General features: G+C 33.2%; 3 protein-coding genes and 1 pseudogene across 3 annotated transcripts; 3 read left to right on the top strand and 1 right to left on the bottom strand.

Annotated features, from left to right (window-relative positions):
* LOC102578534 (3-deoxy-manno-octulosonate cytidylyltransferase, mitochondrial-like) lies at positions 1 to 2,702 on the top strand (annotated as a pseudogene).
* Positions 2,703 to 2,797: 95 nt separating this feature from the next.
* LOC102588356 (dynein light chain LC6, flagellar outer arm-like) lies at positions 2,798 to 3,736 on the bottom strand. The gene is made up of 2 exons (XM_006348185.2): positions 3,244 to 3,736; positions 2,798 to 3,162 (listed from the first exon to the last, which is right to left on the bottom strand). The coding sequence occupies exons 1-2, from the start codon at positions 3,502 to 3,504 to the stop codon at positions 2,980 to 2,982; spliced, it is 444 nt and encodes a 147-aa protein (XP_006348247.1). The 5' UTR covers positions 3,505 to 3,736; the 3' UTR covers positions 2,798 to 2,979.
* A 1,367-nt stretch (positions 3,737 to 5,103) lies between these two features.
* LOC102588026 (thioredoxin-1) lies at positions 5,104 to 7,739 on the top strand. Its single transcript, XM_006348184.2, has 2 exons — positions 5,104 to 5,430; positions 7,185 to 7,739. The coding sequence occupies exons 1-2, from the start codon at positions 5,196 to 5,198 to the stop codon at positions 7,496 to 7,498; spliced, it is 549 nt and encodes a 182-aa protein (XP_006348246.1). The 5' UTR covers positions 5,104 to 5,195; the 3' UTR covers positions 7,499 to 7,739.
* A 7,260-nt stretch (positions 7,740 to 14,999) lies between these two features.
* On the top strand, positions 15,000 to 17,681 carry LOC102587708 (E3 ubiquitin-protein ligase RMA3-like). Its single transcript, XM_006348183.2, has 2 exons — positions 15,000 to 15,134; positions 16,571 to 17,681. Exon 2 carries the CDS (start codon positions 16,576 to 16,578, stop codon positions 17,323 to 17,325), a length of 750 nt encoding a protein of 249 aa, XP_006348245.1. The 5' UTR covers positions 15,000 to 15,134; positions 16,571 to 16,575; the 3' UTR covers positions 17,326 to 17,681.
* The last annotated feature ends 557 nt before the right edge of the window (positions 17,682 to 18,238 follow it).

Below are 18,238 nucleotides of genomic sequence, written 5' to 3'. Positions count from 1 at the left end.
ATGCCGATCTTTAGTTCATGTTATTCGTCGTCGTCATCATCTAGCTCTTCAAAATCATGGATCCTAAGTGGTCTAGCTGTAGGAGCTGCAATGGCCGCCGCTCTCGGTGCTCGTGCGTACCTTGTCCAATCCGGCAGGTGTTGGAGCCGGGTCAGTCCTTTTAGCGTATATAAATTGTAAGATTTTTGTCTATTGAGAAGATAATGGTCTAAATGGAGCACAGATTACAAAATGGATGCGAATCCGGGATTTAAGCATTATGAGTTCAATATTTAACGTTCTTAGTATTGAACCCATTATATTGTGAGATGATATCTACTAGGCATCTGCCTCCCCACTTGGTAACAGATTTCAACTTAACTGAAGTATGTAATTACTGAATTTTTTCGGAAACTGTATATAATATTCCTAGTGCAATCTCTTTGTTTGAAATAGATAACTTCTGGTGTAACTTTAATCAGGATGCACTATCATAGTGATTGTTTCGAATGGAGTTGACACCCTCACCACATTCAAATTTGTAATTGCAGAGAACATGGGAACAGGCTAAATACTTGCTGCTACATTGGATCACGTTGGTACGTCTTCATTTCACATAACTTGACTGTTTTTCATAACTCCAACCCCCGACAAAGAAAAATAGGAAAGAAAAGAGAAGCAATAGTTGGTGTAGTGATCACAGGTGCTGATATGTTTGCATTATTTAACAGTTGTGGCAACAGATGATGAAAAGATAGCAGAGTGCTGTCAAGGTTTTGGTGCTGAAGTAATAATGACCTCTGAATCATGTAGAAATGGTAAACATAAGATCCGCTCGTTTTCTTAATCCTAAATTTTGCTACTTCTGTGAATGTCAGTCTGTTAAATTGCTAATGCTCAGTTGTTAAATTGGAGGAACCGAGCGTTGTAATGAAGCACTTCAAAAGCTTGGGAAGAAATATGACATTGTTGTTAACATACAAGGAGATGAACCTCTTATTGAACCTGAGATAATAGATGGCATTGTCAAAGCCCTGCAGGTAAATAATAGCGAATTTATACTTTCTTCCTGAATATATGCTCAATCGAAATAGCTACCTCATATGGTAGTGGCTTATCGTACTCATACTGACTCAAACTTCACATTTTTAGACGTGTATTTCTGTATATTACTCTGTTAATGTTAGTAAGTTGGTTAAATATTGTTAGAGAGAGGGATAGGATTACACTAATGCTGTGCTCGCTCAAAGTAATATAAAATGTAATTGCAGCCACTTATCAGGAAAAAGTGGGTAAACAAATTAACGGTAGAACACAGTGTTCTTGACAAAGTGAAGATATAAACATTTCAGACCCTGTGTCAACTATTATCTTCATCATATATTGAGTAACATAGATTGATCGGGGAGATTAATGTTAGAATTGGCCCTTAACAAAGTGTTTTGGAGTTATATCAATCTTGAAATTTAATGAGATTGTTTGAGGAAGAGCTTTATATAATATCTAAGGAAGATATCAGATGAAGGTCAATATAAAACTGCATTAGTCTAGTTTAAATTAGTATGACTTGGTATAGTTTCCCATTTATGAAGTGATATTAATTTTCTGAGGACTCTGTATTTATGCAGGCTGCACCAGATGCGGTATTTAGCACTGCTGTGACGTCTTTGAAACCTGAGGATGCATTTGATCCAAATTGTGTTAAATGTGTGGTTGACAATCGTGGTTATGCAATCTATTTTTCACGAGGATTGATCCCTTATAACAAGTTAGTCATAATTTTCTTAAAAGTCTAATGCAGTGGTATTTCTTATCTACCGTGTGATAAACCTGATCACTTTTGTGCAAACTTTCAGGTCTGGCAAGGTTAATCCTCAGTTTCCTTACTTGCAATTCAGGTATTGGGTGATACATCTATAGTGCAACTATCATTAGTTTTTTCTGAAAAAAATCTTGTTTAACTGATGAACAATTGTTCATATCCAGAGCTATGATTCCAAGTTCCTGAAAATATACTCAGAATTGGAACCTACACCGTTGCAACTTGAAGAAGACCTTGAACAGTTGAAGGTCCTTGAGAATGGATACAAGATGAAGGTACCATATCTGCTAGCTTGACTTATCTGTTTACTTGTACTCTAAATTACAAATTTGGAGATTTCGTCAACTTACCTTTGTATCGTAAGTGTTTGTGTGTGAATATTGTGGAGAAAACAGTTCCAACGAAAAAGAAAAGTTATTCTCCTACAATGATACAAAATAGATAGACGATAGAAACTTACCAGCACTGATGTTAACACTAAATCAATGAATGTAAGACATGTGTCTTTCGTACACATTTCTCACTCAACCATGGGTTAAAATGATATGAATTCTCACCTTAATTTTTAACTGCTAAGTACAATTTCTTTTGTTAATACCGGGTGCGAGTAAGTACTTACCATATGTAGACAGAAAAATTGTAAGTTAAACGGAGAACCTAATAAGAAAAATCGTTGATAAAGTTGAATTGCTTGCTTTTCTAATTTTCCTAGTTTGTTTGCTCCTCTTGTTCTGATTATCTATCAGAGTGTTTTTTTATATAGTAGATGAATCTCGTCCTGTATGCAGGTGATAAAAGTTGACCATGAGACTCACGGTGTTGACACCCGGGAAGATGTAGGCAAGATAGAGCAGTTCATGCGGGAGCAGAGTAAGATTCTATTGGATGATTTTGGTGGTCTAGAGCGACATTGAGCTTTCTGGAACCATCTCCATTTAAATTAGTGCACCATTGATATTGCTGAATTATGTATTTGAAGATGAAAGAACTTAGAAATAGGATGCTACATGTATGTTTTTTCTTAGAGAAATATCAATATTATCATGTACAATCATATGTGAAATTAACTCCAAAACAAGTTAGCAGCTGCTATATCTGTTTCAAATGCAGATTGCGAAACTAACCACCGAACAGGGGACAACCATCTCCGTCAGCTGCAGCAACCAGAAATATATGAATCAGCGGGCAGCAGGTGTTGGTACTACTGCTTCCGTGATCAACTGAACCTCCGTCTTGAACAGAAGAAACGAGAACGATTCAAGTGAAAAATACACAAATCCACCAGGTGAATGAGTCACAAAAGATCCGAAACTCTTCCCCACCACACAGTGCCATGCCGGTCCATACATCGAATCAAACTCCTAAAAATCCACAAAAGTTTCACCAGCGTCAAATTTTCAGATTCCAACTCAAATTTGAAACGAAGGAAGAATCAAACTCACCTTTTTGAGGTAGCGAGCCAGGAGGGAGGGATTTGGGCGGTGATTTGCAGGTTGGAGGAGGAGAGTTCTGGCGTAACGAAGGGCATATGCTTGCATGGCGAAAGGCATATCTGCTGATCTGAGCCGTATGTTAAGGGTGATAGCGAGAGCTGCAAGCTTCACTTCTTCTTCTGCCGACATAGACTTGCTAATGACATTTTCGTTGTTGTTATTAGGCTTCTGGCGCCGTGAAAGAGAAGAAGAAGATGAATGCATGGGCATTTTTCAGGAGTTATTGCTGCTAGCTACTGTTTCCAATATTGATTTGGGCTGAATTTGTCTCTATTCATAAAAACGTGAGTTGAAACTTTTGACCATTCAGAGAAACAGACTGACCCAACCACAGGGCCAGTGCTGGTACGTTTGAACTTCCATTTGACCAACTACCTGATATACTAATATAATATTTTTCTACGAAGTCGTTTGATAGCAGGTTAGAACAATATAAATATTATTTATGCAAAATTTAATACACGCAGAAAAGTATTAATTGGTGCCGTTGTGGTAGGCGTGGAAATGGCGATACTTAATAGGGAGAAAAGGCGGAGAATAATAATGGGCATGTTGGGTTGGGAGGTTCTAAGTTCTAAGTCTTTGTGCTAATAGTACTCTGACTACACGAGGATGGCATGGGAGATTGATTCCTAAAGGTTGTGCTTCCCAATGGTTTCACACTTTTTGTCTCCTCTTCTACCAACTCCAATTACACTTTCTTTTTTTATCTATGTTTTTCTTGTTTTGTTTCTTTGGAGTCTAATTAACCGTGTGTTCACAAGTCCTACATTGGAGTGAAGTATTTCTTGTTAAAGTCAATTTTATTTTCAAACTTGAATTCGAGATATATGATTAATAATAAATTACTATCCCACTACAATTTCTTTCATCTGGACTTTTGTTCATTTATACACTTGTCATAAAAAAAAAATGTTCAAATTTACTCCATAACTTTTAACTATAATTTTGAACTATCATTAGGCTGAAACACTGTATAAGGCAACAAAGAGACTTTTTTTCCTATTAAGGGATAAGATTATAGTAGGAAAATTATCAGAGGATAAAATTGTCCAATTATCAAATAGTACATGGCAAATTAGGCTATTTTCTCAAAGAATATCTTTATAGGTTCAAAATGGGCCTGTTAAGAGTACTGTAATCAGCCCAAGTATCTAGTGGCCCAAATCTAATAAAAATGTATAACAGCATTACCTGAGAGCATGGATGATAGAGACACAAAACTCCTCATCCATTCATCCATCTGCTCACCCAACTCTACAAACAAACACCGATATGTATTGAAACGTAATTTTGGGACTATTTCATTCTTAATTTGAAATTTTGGATAAGAAGAAATTTTATTGAAAGCGTCACTGTCATCTTATATAGGGCTATCTTATATAGGGCTTATAGTACCTAATTCAGATTTAGGCAAGATTTCAATATAAACATCCAATCTTATATAGGGCTTATAGTACCTAATTCAGATTTAGGCAAGATTTCAATATAAACATCCAATCTTATATAGGGCTTATAGTACCTAATTCAGATTTAGGCAAGATTTCAATATAAACATCCAATCTTATATAGGGCTTATAGTACCTAATTCAGATTTAGGCAAGATTTCAATATAAACATCCAATCTTATATAGGGCTTATAGTACCTAATTCAGATTTAGGCAAGATTTCAATATAAACATCCAATATGAGGCTTATAATACGTAATTTAAATTAATCAAGATTTCAATACGAATATCAAACACGGGTAGAAACTTTTCTAAAAAAAAAAAACTCAATAACCGAACTGTTTTTGCCTCAGCCACAGACCTCACTATCTCTATGTAAATATCCACTCCCTCTCTCCTCACCATCTTTCCCACTATCCACACACTCTCTCTCTGTCTCTCTCTTCTCTTTCCATGGCTGCTGTACTAGAAACTATTACAGTCCCACGCGCATCGGCGCTGCCGTCGTCGTCGCTTGCTCCGGTCGCCGGTTATTCCTTCTCCGGTCCTCGTTCCTCTGTTAGATTCTCTCAATTCAGCGGCCTTAAGATCCAGCCAATTCGCTCATCCGTATCCACTAGCTCATGCTCTAAAATCATTCCCCGAGGAGGACGAGTCGTTTGCGAAGCTCAGAATACTGCCGTCGAAGGTATTTTATAACTAAAAGTATTTGTTACTCCTCTTTATATTGAGATTCTCCGTGCTCCTTTAAGCCTTAGCTCTTGGTGAAAAGAAATTCAATTGCGTTACCAGTGGAAGTTTCTACTAGAGTTAATTTTTAGTTTTATCTGTTCTCAACAGGTTATAAGCTCTCATAGTAATAGAAGTAACTTGAGTTATATTTCGTATACAAGGTATATTTACTTGGAATGGGAAATGAAATCGTGAACAATATGTGCCTTTCCTTGTATTCTGCTTGTGAGTTTTGGTATTTTGGTGTTGGTTACTTTGTTTCCCTAATTTCCTTATTAGTTGAATTAGATTTATGTAGTATGCGAGAGTCAGTAGTGAGGATGATTGGCAGATTTGAGAACATAGTATGCTTTATCTTTTCCTTGGATACTGAGCTGATTATTGTCATTTAGTACTAGCTAAGTTGAAGATTGAACGTTCGGATACTTTCCATAGAAAAGAAGGGAAGGAAATCCTCTAGCATTGATGCTCAAGTTTTGTGTTTTCTCTTCACTCTTGTTTAAATCCTGATACATCGAAGGCAAGTAAGAGCATCATAGGTTCCGTTTGATTTTTTGTGCACATAGCTTATAACTTTGGATTAGTTCTCAGGTTAGTATAACTGGAATTTGTCCAGGAAAACCACAAGTAAAATGTCGTTTACTCGTGTTAGACATCCTTTAGGAGTCTAAGAGACAAGAATTATGTTGTAATACTCTGCAAAGAAAAGAAAAGAAACAAGAGAATGCAAAGCATTTGAATCATCCTTCGTATAAAAAAATTGGGAACATCGTTCATGTGCTCCTTCACCTTTCACAACCACCTGACGTCTCCCACAAGACCCTTGTAATGTTCCCTGCACTAAGCTCTTTCCTTCAATCTTTCATAGCTCCTCTTGTTAGCTTCTTTATCTTTCATAGCTCCTCTTGTTAGCTTCTTTACTTTGTTTCCTTTTCTATTGGAAATAGTATGTTAGGCACATGTAATGGTTTGAATCCTACTGCAGATAATAGCATGGTATGCGTGGTATTTAAGTGGAAAAGGGTAGTGAGGTGGGTTTATATCCACCAAGTTTCAAACCATGCGCCACTGACTCTTGAGGATTTCTCGGTTATAAAAAACGATGTTGGTCTGTGCTCTTTAACAATTTATATAAGGGAACTAGTATGTCAAGACAATAAGCTCAATAAATGGTAAAAGATGTCATAGGGATGCTATGGTATAATTCCCTCAAAGCTTTGCTGCTTTCATAGTTTCACTTACCTGCTAAGAATTCATTGAATATTGGTTGCTAGCATATTGATTGCTCATGATGAGGTATTCTTTGCTACTATTTAGAAGTACTATCAACTTGAACTACACATGTTGAATACTGATAGAGTTACTTGTGAAGCTACTGCCAATCTTAGGGAATAAACATTGTTAGGCATATCAGTGCTTCCTTCGCCTTGCAGAATCTTCATGTTTCACCTTGGCTTAAGCACCTTGTGTGTGAGATGTAGATGTTGCACCAGTTATATACTTATATTAGCCATGGTTAGTTGGGAAAATGGGAATCTATGTTGTCAACTTTGCTCTTTAGCTGCCATAATATGATTAGTTTTTTAGAAACTTGGATACACAAACTTTTCCTGTCTAGTTAATGATAGAGAGAATTGCTTTTGTAGAATTCCCATTAATCATTATAGTTAGCATCATTTGCTGGTTTAACACAGTTCTTGGAAATTGCAGTGGCTGCTGTTAGTGATAAAACATGGAAGACACTTGTAGTCGAGTCTACTGTACCTGTACTGGTTGAATTTTGGGCTCCGTGGTGTGGTCCTTGCCGAATGATCCACCCTGTCATTGATGAACTAGCAAAGGAATATGTTGGCAAGCTTACATGTTTGAAGCTGAACACAGATGAAAGTCCTTCCATTGCAACCGAATTTGGAATCCGAAGCATCCCAACTGTGATGATATTCAAGAATGGAGAGAAGAAAGATGCAATCATTGGTGCAGTTCCTAAATCAACACTTACCACCTCCATAGAAAAATTCTTGTAAAATGTTGCATATATAGATATATTATCTGGGAATTTACTCATATATTCCCTTTCAGCCTCCAGTGCGGCAATCGTTTAAGTAAACCAGTAATGCTCCTGTATAGTTGGGTTGCATTGTGTTTCCCCTTACTTAAACGTTACGTTGATTGTTTCTCATGTTTAGAAATTCACTTTTATTTATAAATGCTTTTAACAAAGCATAATCCTACTGATGCTTTGAATAAAAACTCGAATATTTCCTACCTTGTTTGGTGCCTGTAGCATCAAAGCAACATGCTATATATGTTTTTCAGTAATCTTTGGATTTGTGAGTTCAGTACTCTCTACAGAGGTTTTCTGGGCTGTTCTATACCTTGCTGACAGGTGATGGCAAATTTGTGTTTAATAGAGGGCGGCTGTAAAGGCTTAAAAAAAAGTCTTTTGCCTTAGGCCCCCAATTTTAGGGGGCCTCATTTTTTAGTTAATTAGGTAGGATTAAATTTTTAAAAAAAATATTAGAACTAAGACAATAAATGCAAAGGCCCCATTTTTTAGATAATTAGGAAGGATTAAATTTTAAAAAAAATTGTTAGAACCAAGACAATAAATGCAAAACGGCTCAATGAAGTGATAGTATCATAGATATGATTATGACTTTTTGACTTTTCAATAAAAAGTTGTGTACTTTTATTTTTAGTGTACAAGTAATCTTTTTTTTTTACCTTATTTTTTTCTAATTTTATTTTTATATATTCTATCATCCTCCCTTCTATTTCTTCTCACTTTCTTTATTCTAATCTTACATCTCTCTCTTATTCAAAGCTTAAAATTTACTCGTTCTATTGATAGTTTATATTTTAAATTTGGAGAAAACTATATTGCAGCAGCCCGATTCATTTTTGGAAATCAAGTCTTCATAGCTTTTGAATTCGATAATATCATTCTAATTTCTAATATTATTTTTGTTTTGTGTCTTATGTTTATTATATTTTTTATTTGATATTGTAAATAGTGTTTTAAAATATTTGTTAGATTTTGATGTCGCAATAGATCAATTAAGAGGTTTAGTTTCTTTTTTTAAAACATATAGAGAAGAAGGATTTACAAGTACTATGATTTCGGCTAAGGAAATTGCATTAGAGATGAATATAGAACCTGTATTTCGTAAGAAACGTGTAATTTATAGAAAAAAACAATTTGATGAGAATGTTGATAATGAAATCACAAGATCTCTTGAAGAATCATTTAGAGTTGATTACTTCTTATACATAGTAGACCAAGCCATCTTTTCACTTCAAAATAGATTTGAACAATTTGAAGTATATGAAAATATTTTTGGTTTTCTATTTAGTGGGAAAAAATTGAGATCATTAAATGATGAGAATTCAAAAAAATATTGTTTTAATCTTGAATGTTCCTTAAAACATAATACTCACTCTGATATTGACGGTTTAGACTTATTTTCTGAATTAAGAGTGTTAAGGAAAATCATAAAAGTAGAAGACAATACTTTAATTGAGATACTCAATCAAATAAAAAGACTTGATTCTTTTCCAAATGCGTACATTGCTTATAGAATAATGTTAATAATTCCTGTAACAGTCGCCTCAGCCGAAAGAAGTTTTTCAAAATTAACAATAATAAAATATTATTTAAGATCGATAATGTCTCAAGAAAGATTAAGTGGTTTGGCTATATTATCGATTGAAAAAGAATTATTAGAAGAGATTGACTACACAAAAATTATTAACAACTTTGCATCTCAAAAAGCTGTAAAAATAGATTTAAAATAAAAACATTTATAATTTTTTTTTTAAGGCCTCTAGTTTGATTTTGGCCTTAGGCCACCAACGGGTTTGAGCCGCCCCTGAGAGCTGCAATTCATGGCATTCGTGTAATGGTAAATATATATGTGAGTCATTTTTGTAACGAGGGTGTATCAGGCCCTTTGATATGCGGATAATAATTCTCAGCTGACATGGCATTGACAGTATGTTTAAAAAACTAATTGGTCCATCCCTCTGATATACCTACAGGGAAAAAAAAAAGTGCACCACTTTATGTCTCTGTAAATAATGGACATACAGGCTGTAAGATACTCAAAACTGTCAAAACATATTGTGGATAAGTTCCACTCAAAGCCGACGTAGCATTGATTATTTGCTCAAAAGAAAAAGTTGGAAGGTTGTTGCATGTGTTTTTCGTTAGGGATAAGACATCAGAAATCTTGAATAATAGTAATATTATTAGTTACACATCTAAATCAATCGATCAATAAAGTTGTTGAGAATCGTGAAATCTCATGTGATTCTTTCCATCTGTCTTAGTTTTGGTGGACAAAGTTATTGTTAGTGGAGGTGACAGGTATTCTACAGAATTAATCAATTGAGGTGTGTGAAAGGTGGTCCGAACACCACGATCATAAATTTTTTGTGTATCTTGTTATTTTTTAACTTAATTTTCATGTATTATTTGAAATAGTAAATTATGCCGAGTGTCATTTTAAGTTAAGAGCGCAACAACATTCTCGTAAATTTAGAGATTCACATATGTCCTTATCATTACACAAATCTAAATGAATCGTTCATGCTTTCTCTTGTTTTCCAAGTATTAACGTGCTCTTGCATTGAATTAGCATAATCAAATGAACTTTTTGACGGTCCAAATGAAAGCATTAATTACTTTCGACTAAAACTATAATTAATTATATACTACTCCCTCCATTCCATATTAACTTAAGCTTTGAGCCATTTTTCATTTTTCAAATTAACTTAAGTTTTCAATCTTCAAGACTATTTTAAAAATATTCTTCCAATTTTACCCTTTAAGTTAGTATTGGAATTAGTTATTATAATTAATGTTTAGTTATTTTTGACAATAATTAATAAGGGTAAAAATGAAAATTTATATTCAATTTATGTCCTAACCTACTTTTTTAAAGGGTGTGAAACACCTCAAAGTTTAAGTTAAAACTCCCTCCGTCCACTATTGTTTGTCAGGATAAGATCTGGCACAACCCTTAAGAAAAATTTAATATAAGGTGCAATTTGACTAATATAACCCTACTATCAATCATTATGAAAATTGGTCTTCGTTAATAGCCTATTGAACTAAAGAATACCTAGTCTTAAATGTATTTTTACCGTGCAATTTTACATTTAATACTGTTGTTTGTTAGGAGTATTAAATGCATAAAGACTAAAGCAATCAAAAGTGAACTAAAGAATACCAAAAGTCTACCCAGATATTATAAAGAATACCAACCGTCTACCCAAATAACTTTCCAATTGAACTAAAAATTTCTACACTACTTCAATGAAATTTTTTACCGCTTTCTTCGTGAATGAATTTTTTCAACTTTCAAATTTAAAATATGTAAACTTAAAATTTCCCACCAAAATTAACATTATAAAAGAATACATGGCATTTGTTATAAAATTTAATATCTGCTGAAATTTTAACTTGAGTTATGGTGTCCATGTTTATGGAGTAGTACTTAATATAATGACTCTTTAAGAACTGTACGTAATTTATAGAGTAACTTAAGCTAACTAAGGGCATTTCTTAAAAGTTTTCTTGTAACTTTAAAATGGTTTGTACTTTTGAAAAATGTAAAAATAACTTTTCACATTAAAGTAGTATAGTAACTTTAAAATGATCAGTACTTTTGAAAGTAGTTATGTAATTATTAAGGGCAAAATTGGAAAAAAGTGACTAATTAATCCTTGATTGTTTAAATTGACAATTAATTTTGGACAGCTATTTTTAATATACCTGACAGACAATAGTGGACGGAGGGAGTATGAAATGGAGGGAGTATAAGAATTAATCAAACACTTAATAATTAATAAACATGTGTAGTTTGCACTCATTGTCATAAGAAACGTATACTACTCTCTATGTAAGTACTTCCTCCGTCCCTATTTAGTTGTCCATATTTCCTCTTTTAGTTGTCCATTTTGACAAATTAAGAAAGGACAACAATTTTTTTTCTATTATACCCTTATTTAAATAAAGTTGTCATAAATAAAGTAAATAAACTTATGAACTTCCCAACATTGATTAATTATCTTGAATGAATTTATTTTGGAATTGTAAATTATACTATAAGGGTAAATTGTAACTTCACTATGCTAATCATTGTTGCCTTAATCTGTGTGTCATTTCTAAAGTGGACAACTAAATAGGGACGGAGGGAGTATCAATTAAATTAACACTGATATAGTTTAAGAAGAATTACTTCATCGATTTTATAATATTATTTGTCATACTTCACTTTTAAAAAATAAATCTATATGAATTTTGACTAACTATTAAAGATATATTTTTTTAGAATATTAATATGAAAAGAATTGAGACTTTAAATATTTTTCATATAGCTTTTAAATATCTAGATAGAAATGAGGTAAAAGGCGAAAAAAAGATAACTAATATGTCAGTTTTGAAACATGTTTTGAACAATGAAATACTAAAAATTAGAAAAATAAACACACTTTACGTGCCAAAACACACTTCGATTGTCTTTATAATAGTATAGTGATTTTGAAATTCCACCAACACTTTTCCCTTTTTCTTTTTGGTAGTTGAAGACTGAAGAAAGAGGAAAATACAACTTACTGCTGAAGATATATGACTTTTTTAAAAAGTTCTCTGATACAAACACAAGAAATAGTGAAATAACTAGGGGCGGATCCATTCTTAGCTAAGGGGTGTCAAGCAACATCCTTCTTTATCAGAAATTACATTGTATATAAGTTTAATTTTGAGTATATATATAAATATATATATATATATATATATATATATTCAAAGGTGATTGGATTAGTTGCTTCCTTAGCAAAGATACCAGCACCACTCCGCAACTAGCAGAGCTTCAAACCTTCAAACAGGGTCTTATTATGGCAGTGTCAACAACCTAACTCCCTTAGATATCAATATGGATCCCAAAGAAGTTATTAATATGCTATAGTGGTAACCTATCTATAAAAACTTAATCTATAAATTGAGGCCCTTGACGGATAAGCAAAGGACAACACCACCAACCCACATCTACATGGAGCAAAATAGAGTGGCAGACATGCTAAGCAATGAAGGGTTAAAATGCAACTTTTTGGAGCACCCAAGTTTTTGATTGTCTTCTATTGCTTGTGAACAATACAATATCAATAAACATTTTAGGAACTATGTACTCAAGGAAAACTAAATTTTGTAATTCTCGTGTAAGTGGCCATGCCACAACACAAACAAGTACCACTACTGCTCATAGTAGCCCCTCTTTGCTTTAGCATTTATAATATAATCTATCCTTTGAATAAAAAAAGAAGTTAAATACTTTTAAATTTATAGTTTCTAACTTTAGTGCCTAGTGTAATTTTCTTAAGAAATTAGTGAATGATTAGTGTGAACTCTTGGAATTGTTAGTTGACTTCTTTGCTTGATCAATTAAATTGTCTCTCATTTGTGGTCATTTGTTGATTGTTTTTTTTTTATTGAGTAGGGTTAATCTTGGGTTGTGGAAATTGAAAGTTTTAGCCCCTTGTTGCTCATAATTTCAATTTCTTAATTTTAATCCACATATGTTTTCTTGTTTTCTTTCAATTGTCCCTTTGATCCTTATCCGTCCATGTCACGTATATATCCAAGTATTGTGTAGGTCCGTGGTAAGACAGACATAGCTTTTTTTTTGCTCCAAACTATAGTTGGTGAGAAGTTTATCTCCTATTAAAATATTAATATTGCAATCTTTGATTCTTCGTGTATTAATTTGGTTATTCGTATATTTATTTTATACCATGTTTGGTTTGTAAATAGAATAAAAGCAAATAATGTATTACTTTTATACAATCGTTGGTTGGTAGGTTTCAAAACTTTGTATAAAAGTTATTCACGTATAAGTTTTATACAGTGTTTGGTTGCATTTCTTATAATCCTACATAATTCATACATACATAATTTATGAGGGAATCTAGATATAATTTATGCGGGATAGAAGGTGAAATAAGTTATATGGTATTAGTTATACATGTATTAAAATAGTAAACTACACATTTACCTATAATAATTTACTTTATATATATATATATATATATTGACACATCTTGACACAAGTTAAAAGTTTAGTCTAATGATTAAGGTGTTACGAAAATTTCTTAAAATCGTGTGTTCTAGTCATAATGTTTAAGTTTTTATTTTGTACCTTATTCTCCCAAACATAATGTCATTCCAAACACAATTTTCTTATTTTTGGCAAACTAGTTCATCCAACTTGCAAAAAGTAATGAAAAGACTATTTTTTTCAATAATGATAATGTTAGAGTCTAACTTATATACATATTTATTAATTTTACACAATATTTATCACTCTCCTATCAATATTAGGTATCAAGTAATCTTGTCAATCAATATTAGGACTTACAAAAAAACCATCTAATATATTTATCCGTACTGAAATTTAAAACAAAAAATCTTACTCATATTCAAATTCATCTTAAAACTAATAAAGTAATATAAATACACAATAACTAATTATATTTAAAAATAAAATCACATGTAAGAATCCAAATCATGAACCACTACGTTCATCGAATTCGAAATAATAATCATAAGGCATAATAAAATAAATGAAATTTCTTTGTATTATTCAAAGATTTCAAGTTTGACCCTAAAAATCAAAATAGACAAATATCTAGTTGGAGGAGTTTCTCTTCAAAGATTCTTCCGTTGACATTAATAGATACTAACATGTTATTGTTAATAAAGTTTGATTAAACGAAAAAGTAAAATCTAAGCATTGTGAATGAGTGATGGAGTAACAATTTTTTTTTTTCATTCTTCATTATATATTTTATGTTAGAGCTTTAATCGTAAATCACCCTTGATGAGCTATTTTACACTTTAAATAAATTTTTCGATAAGAATTTAAATATATCGAGCTCAAAATAGATATTAAACATCGAACGAGAAAATTATATATTTTATGTTAGAGCTTTAATCATTAATCGTCCTTGATGAGCTATTTTACTCTTTAGATAAATTTTTTGACAAAATTTTAAATATATCGAGCTCAAAATAGATACTCCCTCCGTCCCTTTTTAGTTGTCCACTTTAGAAATGGCACACAGATTAAGGCAACAATGATTAGCACAGTGAAGTTACAATTTTACCCTTATGACAACTTTTCACTTCAAAATTACAACCACTTATTTGAATTCAAGTGAAATAAATTGGAGGGAAACAACATACACTTTTACAATTTTCAAGAAGTGTAAATAAGGGTATAATAGGAAAAAAATTGTTGTCCTTTCTTGATTTGTCAAAATGGACAACTAAATAGGGACAACCAAAAAAGGAAATATGGACAAGTAAATAGGGACGGAGGGAGTACTGAACATCGAAGAAGAAAAATAGTAACTACTGAGAAAATGGGGTCACACGCACGTCCCTATCTTTTCTCAAATTACGCGGTTGAGAAGTAATAATAAGAAAATGAAAATTAAGAACTGAACTTTCTATAAATACAAAAACAACCCCAATAAATATCGAAACCGACCCGTTATCCTCCTCCATTCAATTTTTCATCTTTTTTCTCACTACCTCTTTACCTTTCCTTCTGCAATTCGCCATTATTGAAACTTCTTCCTTACGCTTTTCATCTATTGGTACGTTCTTCATCTTCTTTTTTGTTTTTGTGTTAATGTTTTTGAGATCTTTGTTTTTGCATATTGTGATTTTTCGAATTGATTGAATTATTTGTCATAATTTTTGTTCATTGTAATCTATGTTTGTTTTGAGTTTTGTGTTCATGGAGAAATGGAAAATTTTCAATTTGCTCATTGAATGTGAGGTTAAGATTGTTAATTTTGGATTTTGACATTGTGAAGGAATTCGGTCAACTTACTTTAATTTTTGGTTAATTGTTCCTGGTTATGGTTAGGAGTAGTTAGTGTTGGTATGTGGTGGGATCGGGGATGAATATGATTCTTCCATGTTTAACCAGAGGTGTCGGGTTTGAGCCAAGAAATGAAAAAAAAATACTATTATCTTGGTAGGGAACTCTTTCCCTATTGATGGGCTATGAATAGTCGGGCTCTAATGCGGGTATTGTTGTATTAGGTTGGAAACCAAAAAGAAAGAATTAATGGTGTTGATTAGTTTTGTGAAAAAGAAAATCTTTATATTCATTGAACTGCTTGTGTTTGTGCAAGTGAGTTCTTTTGATGATTTTAGTTTTGTGCCATGCTTACTTGTTTCAGAAATTGAAGAATTTTATTTGTTTCGTTTCGAATGCGTGATAGGGAAAGTTTCACGTGCATTTATGAAATGGAGAAATGAGAAGAGGAATTTGGGAGATAATTTTGTTATATGTCAACTTGTGCAATCAAAGTTTATGTTTATATATATCCTATTGGCAAACAGATATTAACCTTTTGCGATGGCGTTTTTATGTGTTTTTGGCTTTTAGATATTGAAATGTAGGCTGGAGTTTGACAAACAAATGTATTTTCAATCAAAACGAATTGAAATGCAGTTTTAGTCATATTCTAGCTTTGTGATCTATTTCAGTTTTTCAGGACCTAATTCTTGTTTATAAATAGATTCTAGCTACATCGTATTTTTTCCACTACTTTTGTTTTGAAGAAGACGGATTCGAGTGAATAGATGCAATCCTATGATTTAGTATTTCGTGCTTGAATAGAGCGTGGTTACTTGGGACTATATTTTTTGCAACCCTTGCTCCTCACTAGTCACACGCATACTCCCAACAAGCCAAGTTCTAAATGATAGGAAAACGAAAAAAAGAACTAGGAAGATGCTTTGTTAAGTTGTCTTCTTCATTTTGCTTTCCAAATGGTCATACTAATTATATAGAGTGGTCTTTTGGAAATCTGAAGTTTAGAAGTTGTTGACATTCAATCATAATAATGCTGTGCGGATAAACATGTATGTTTTCATTTGTACGATTCATTTCTCGTTTTAAAGTGTTATCATAGATCCTGTCCTTGTAGATTTTCAGGTTAATTTTCTAGGGATGGCAATTTACTTCCTATGGATCTTTTAGTGGCTGATTTGTTTGCAAATTTTGTCCTTTTAACAGATCTCATGGCTTTGGAACAAAATTTTGTTGGTGAAGATATGTTCAGTTTTGTATCTGAAGAAGATGTTTCCCTTAAGAAAGGGAGTGCAGTTCCAGTTCCAGTTCCAACGTCAAGTTCTGACAATATAACAGGAGGTTATGATTGCAATATTTGTCTCGACTCAGCACACGATCCTGTTGTCACCCTCTGCGGACACCTCTACTGCTGGCCTTGCATTTACAAGTGGCTTCAGGTTGATAGCTCAACTCCGGGATCAGAAGAGAAATGTAAATGTCCAGTCTGTAAGGCTCACATCTCAAACTCATCGCTGGTACCTCTCTATGGCCGTGGAACATCATCCACAGAATCTGAATCCAAGAAGTCTCAACGGGATGTTGTAGTACCACGCAGGCCTCAAGCCATTGAGATATCAACTCTCGTTAATTCATTGTCTCCATCTTCTCACGTGAGTCAGCAACTTCATCACAGACGATCCGTCCCCTCTGCCTTTGGTAGCTATGCTGCTTTAGCTCCATCCAGCTTTGGGGGTACTCCAACAATCAGTTTATCCAGTCCAACAGTTGGGGTATTCGGAGAAATGTTTTTGGGAAGGATGTTCGGGAACTCAGACACAAGTTTATTTGCTTATCCTCACCCAAACACTTCCACCATTCCAGGAAGTGGTGGTTTTAGAATGAGGCAGGTGGAAAAATCTCTTAACAGATTATCCATCTTTCTTTTCTGCTGCATTATCCTATGCCTTCTCCTATTCTGAGTGTTTAATATTTGATGTATAGTTGTGAAAATTATGCAGACTGTTGCCACTAACAGTCGATTAGTAGATAGTAGAAATACATAGGCATATAAGAGATTCAACAACCACCAAAAAAAAACCTTCATACCGCGTAAAGGTTGCTTTTTTTGTTCTTACTGTTATATTGCTGTGCATTCCCTTCTCTTTCGCGGAACTTTCTTGCCCTTGAGAAAGTGGCAACAGGCATAGCCATGGCTATCTGTTCTGTTACTTTGGTAGTCTCTTGTAAGGAGCCCAGTGAACCTTTTGCTTTGTGGCCCAAATGGTCTTTGTGATATTGGCAATGTAATATGAAGAATGAACATGTTACTTTCCTATTTTTTCTGTATTCTCCGATCTGCATCTTCTTTGCGTTTTAAATTTGTTTGGATTTTCGTAAGTCAATTAAAGTTTTCGATCCAAGCCTCTCAAAAATGCAGGGTAAGACTGTATAGAATAGACTCTTGTGGTTTCAGGCCTTCTCCGCATCTCCATGTAGCGAGAGCTTAGTGTATTGGGTTGCCTTTTTCGTTTTCTTTGAGCTTAGTGTATTGGGTTGCCTTTTTCTTTTTCTTTTTTAAATTGAAGTTTTAGATTCTAATTTGATCTCGCACGGGACTATAAACTCATGTGTTAATGATAGGATTTTAAATTTAATTTTTGAATTTCTTAATACGAACATAAGTATTGAGAATAACAACAAGATTTTCACTAAGGAGATTTAAAACATAAAGAAGTAAATTAGGGAATTTAACATTTATATACGCAACAACAACGAATCCATATGATTTCACAAGTGGTGTGTACAATCTTTATCCTACCTGGTGCAAATATAGAGACTTTTCTAAATAATTCTTAGCTCGAGTAAAACATTATATATATATATATATATATA

This window comes from Solanum tuberosum, unplaced genomic scaffold (genome assembly GCF_000226075.1).
Source record: "Solanum tuberosum cultivar DM 1-3 516 R44 unplaced genomic scaffold, SolTub_3.0 scf00096, whole genome shotgun sequence".
Lineage (NCBI taxonomy): Eukaryota > Viridiplantae > Streptophyta > Magnoliopsida > Solanales > Solanaceae > Solanum > Solanum tuberosum.
This window is presented reverse-complemented; position numbering and strand designations above follow the sequence as displayed.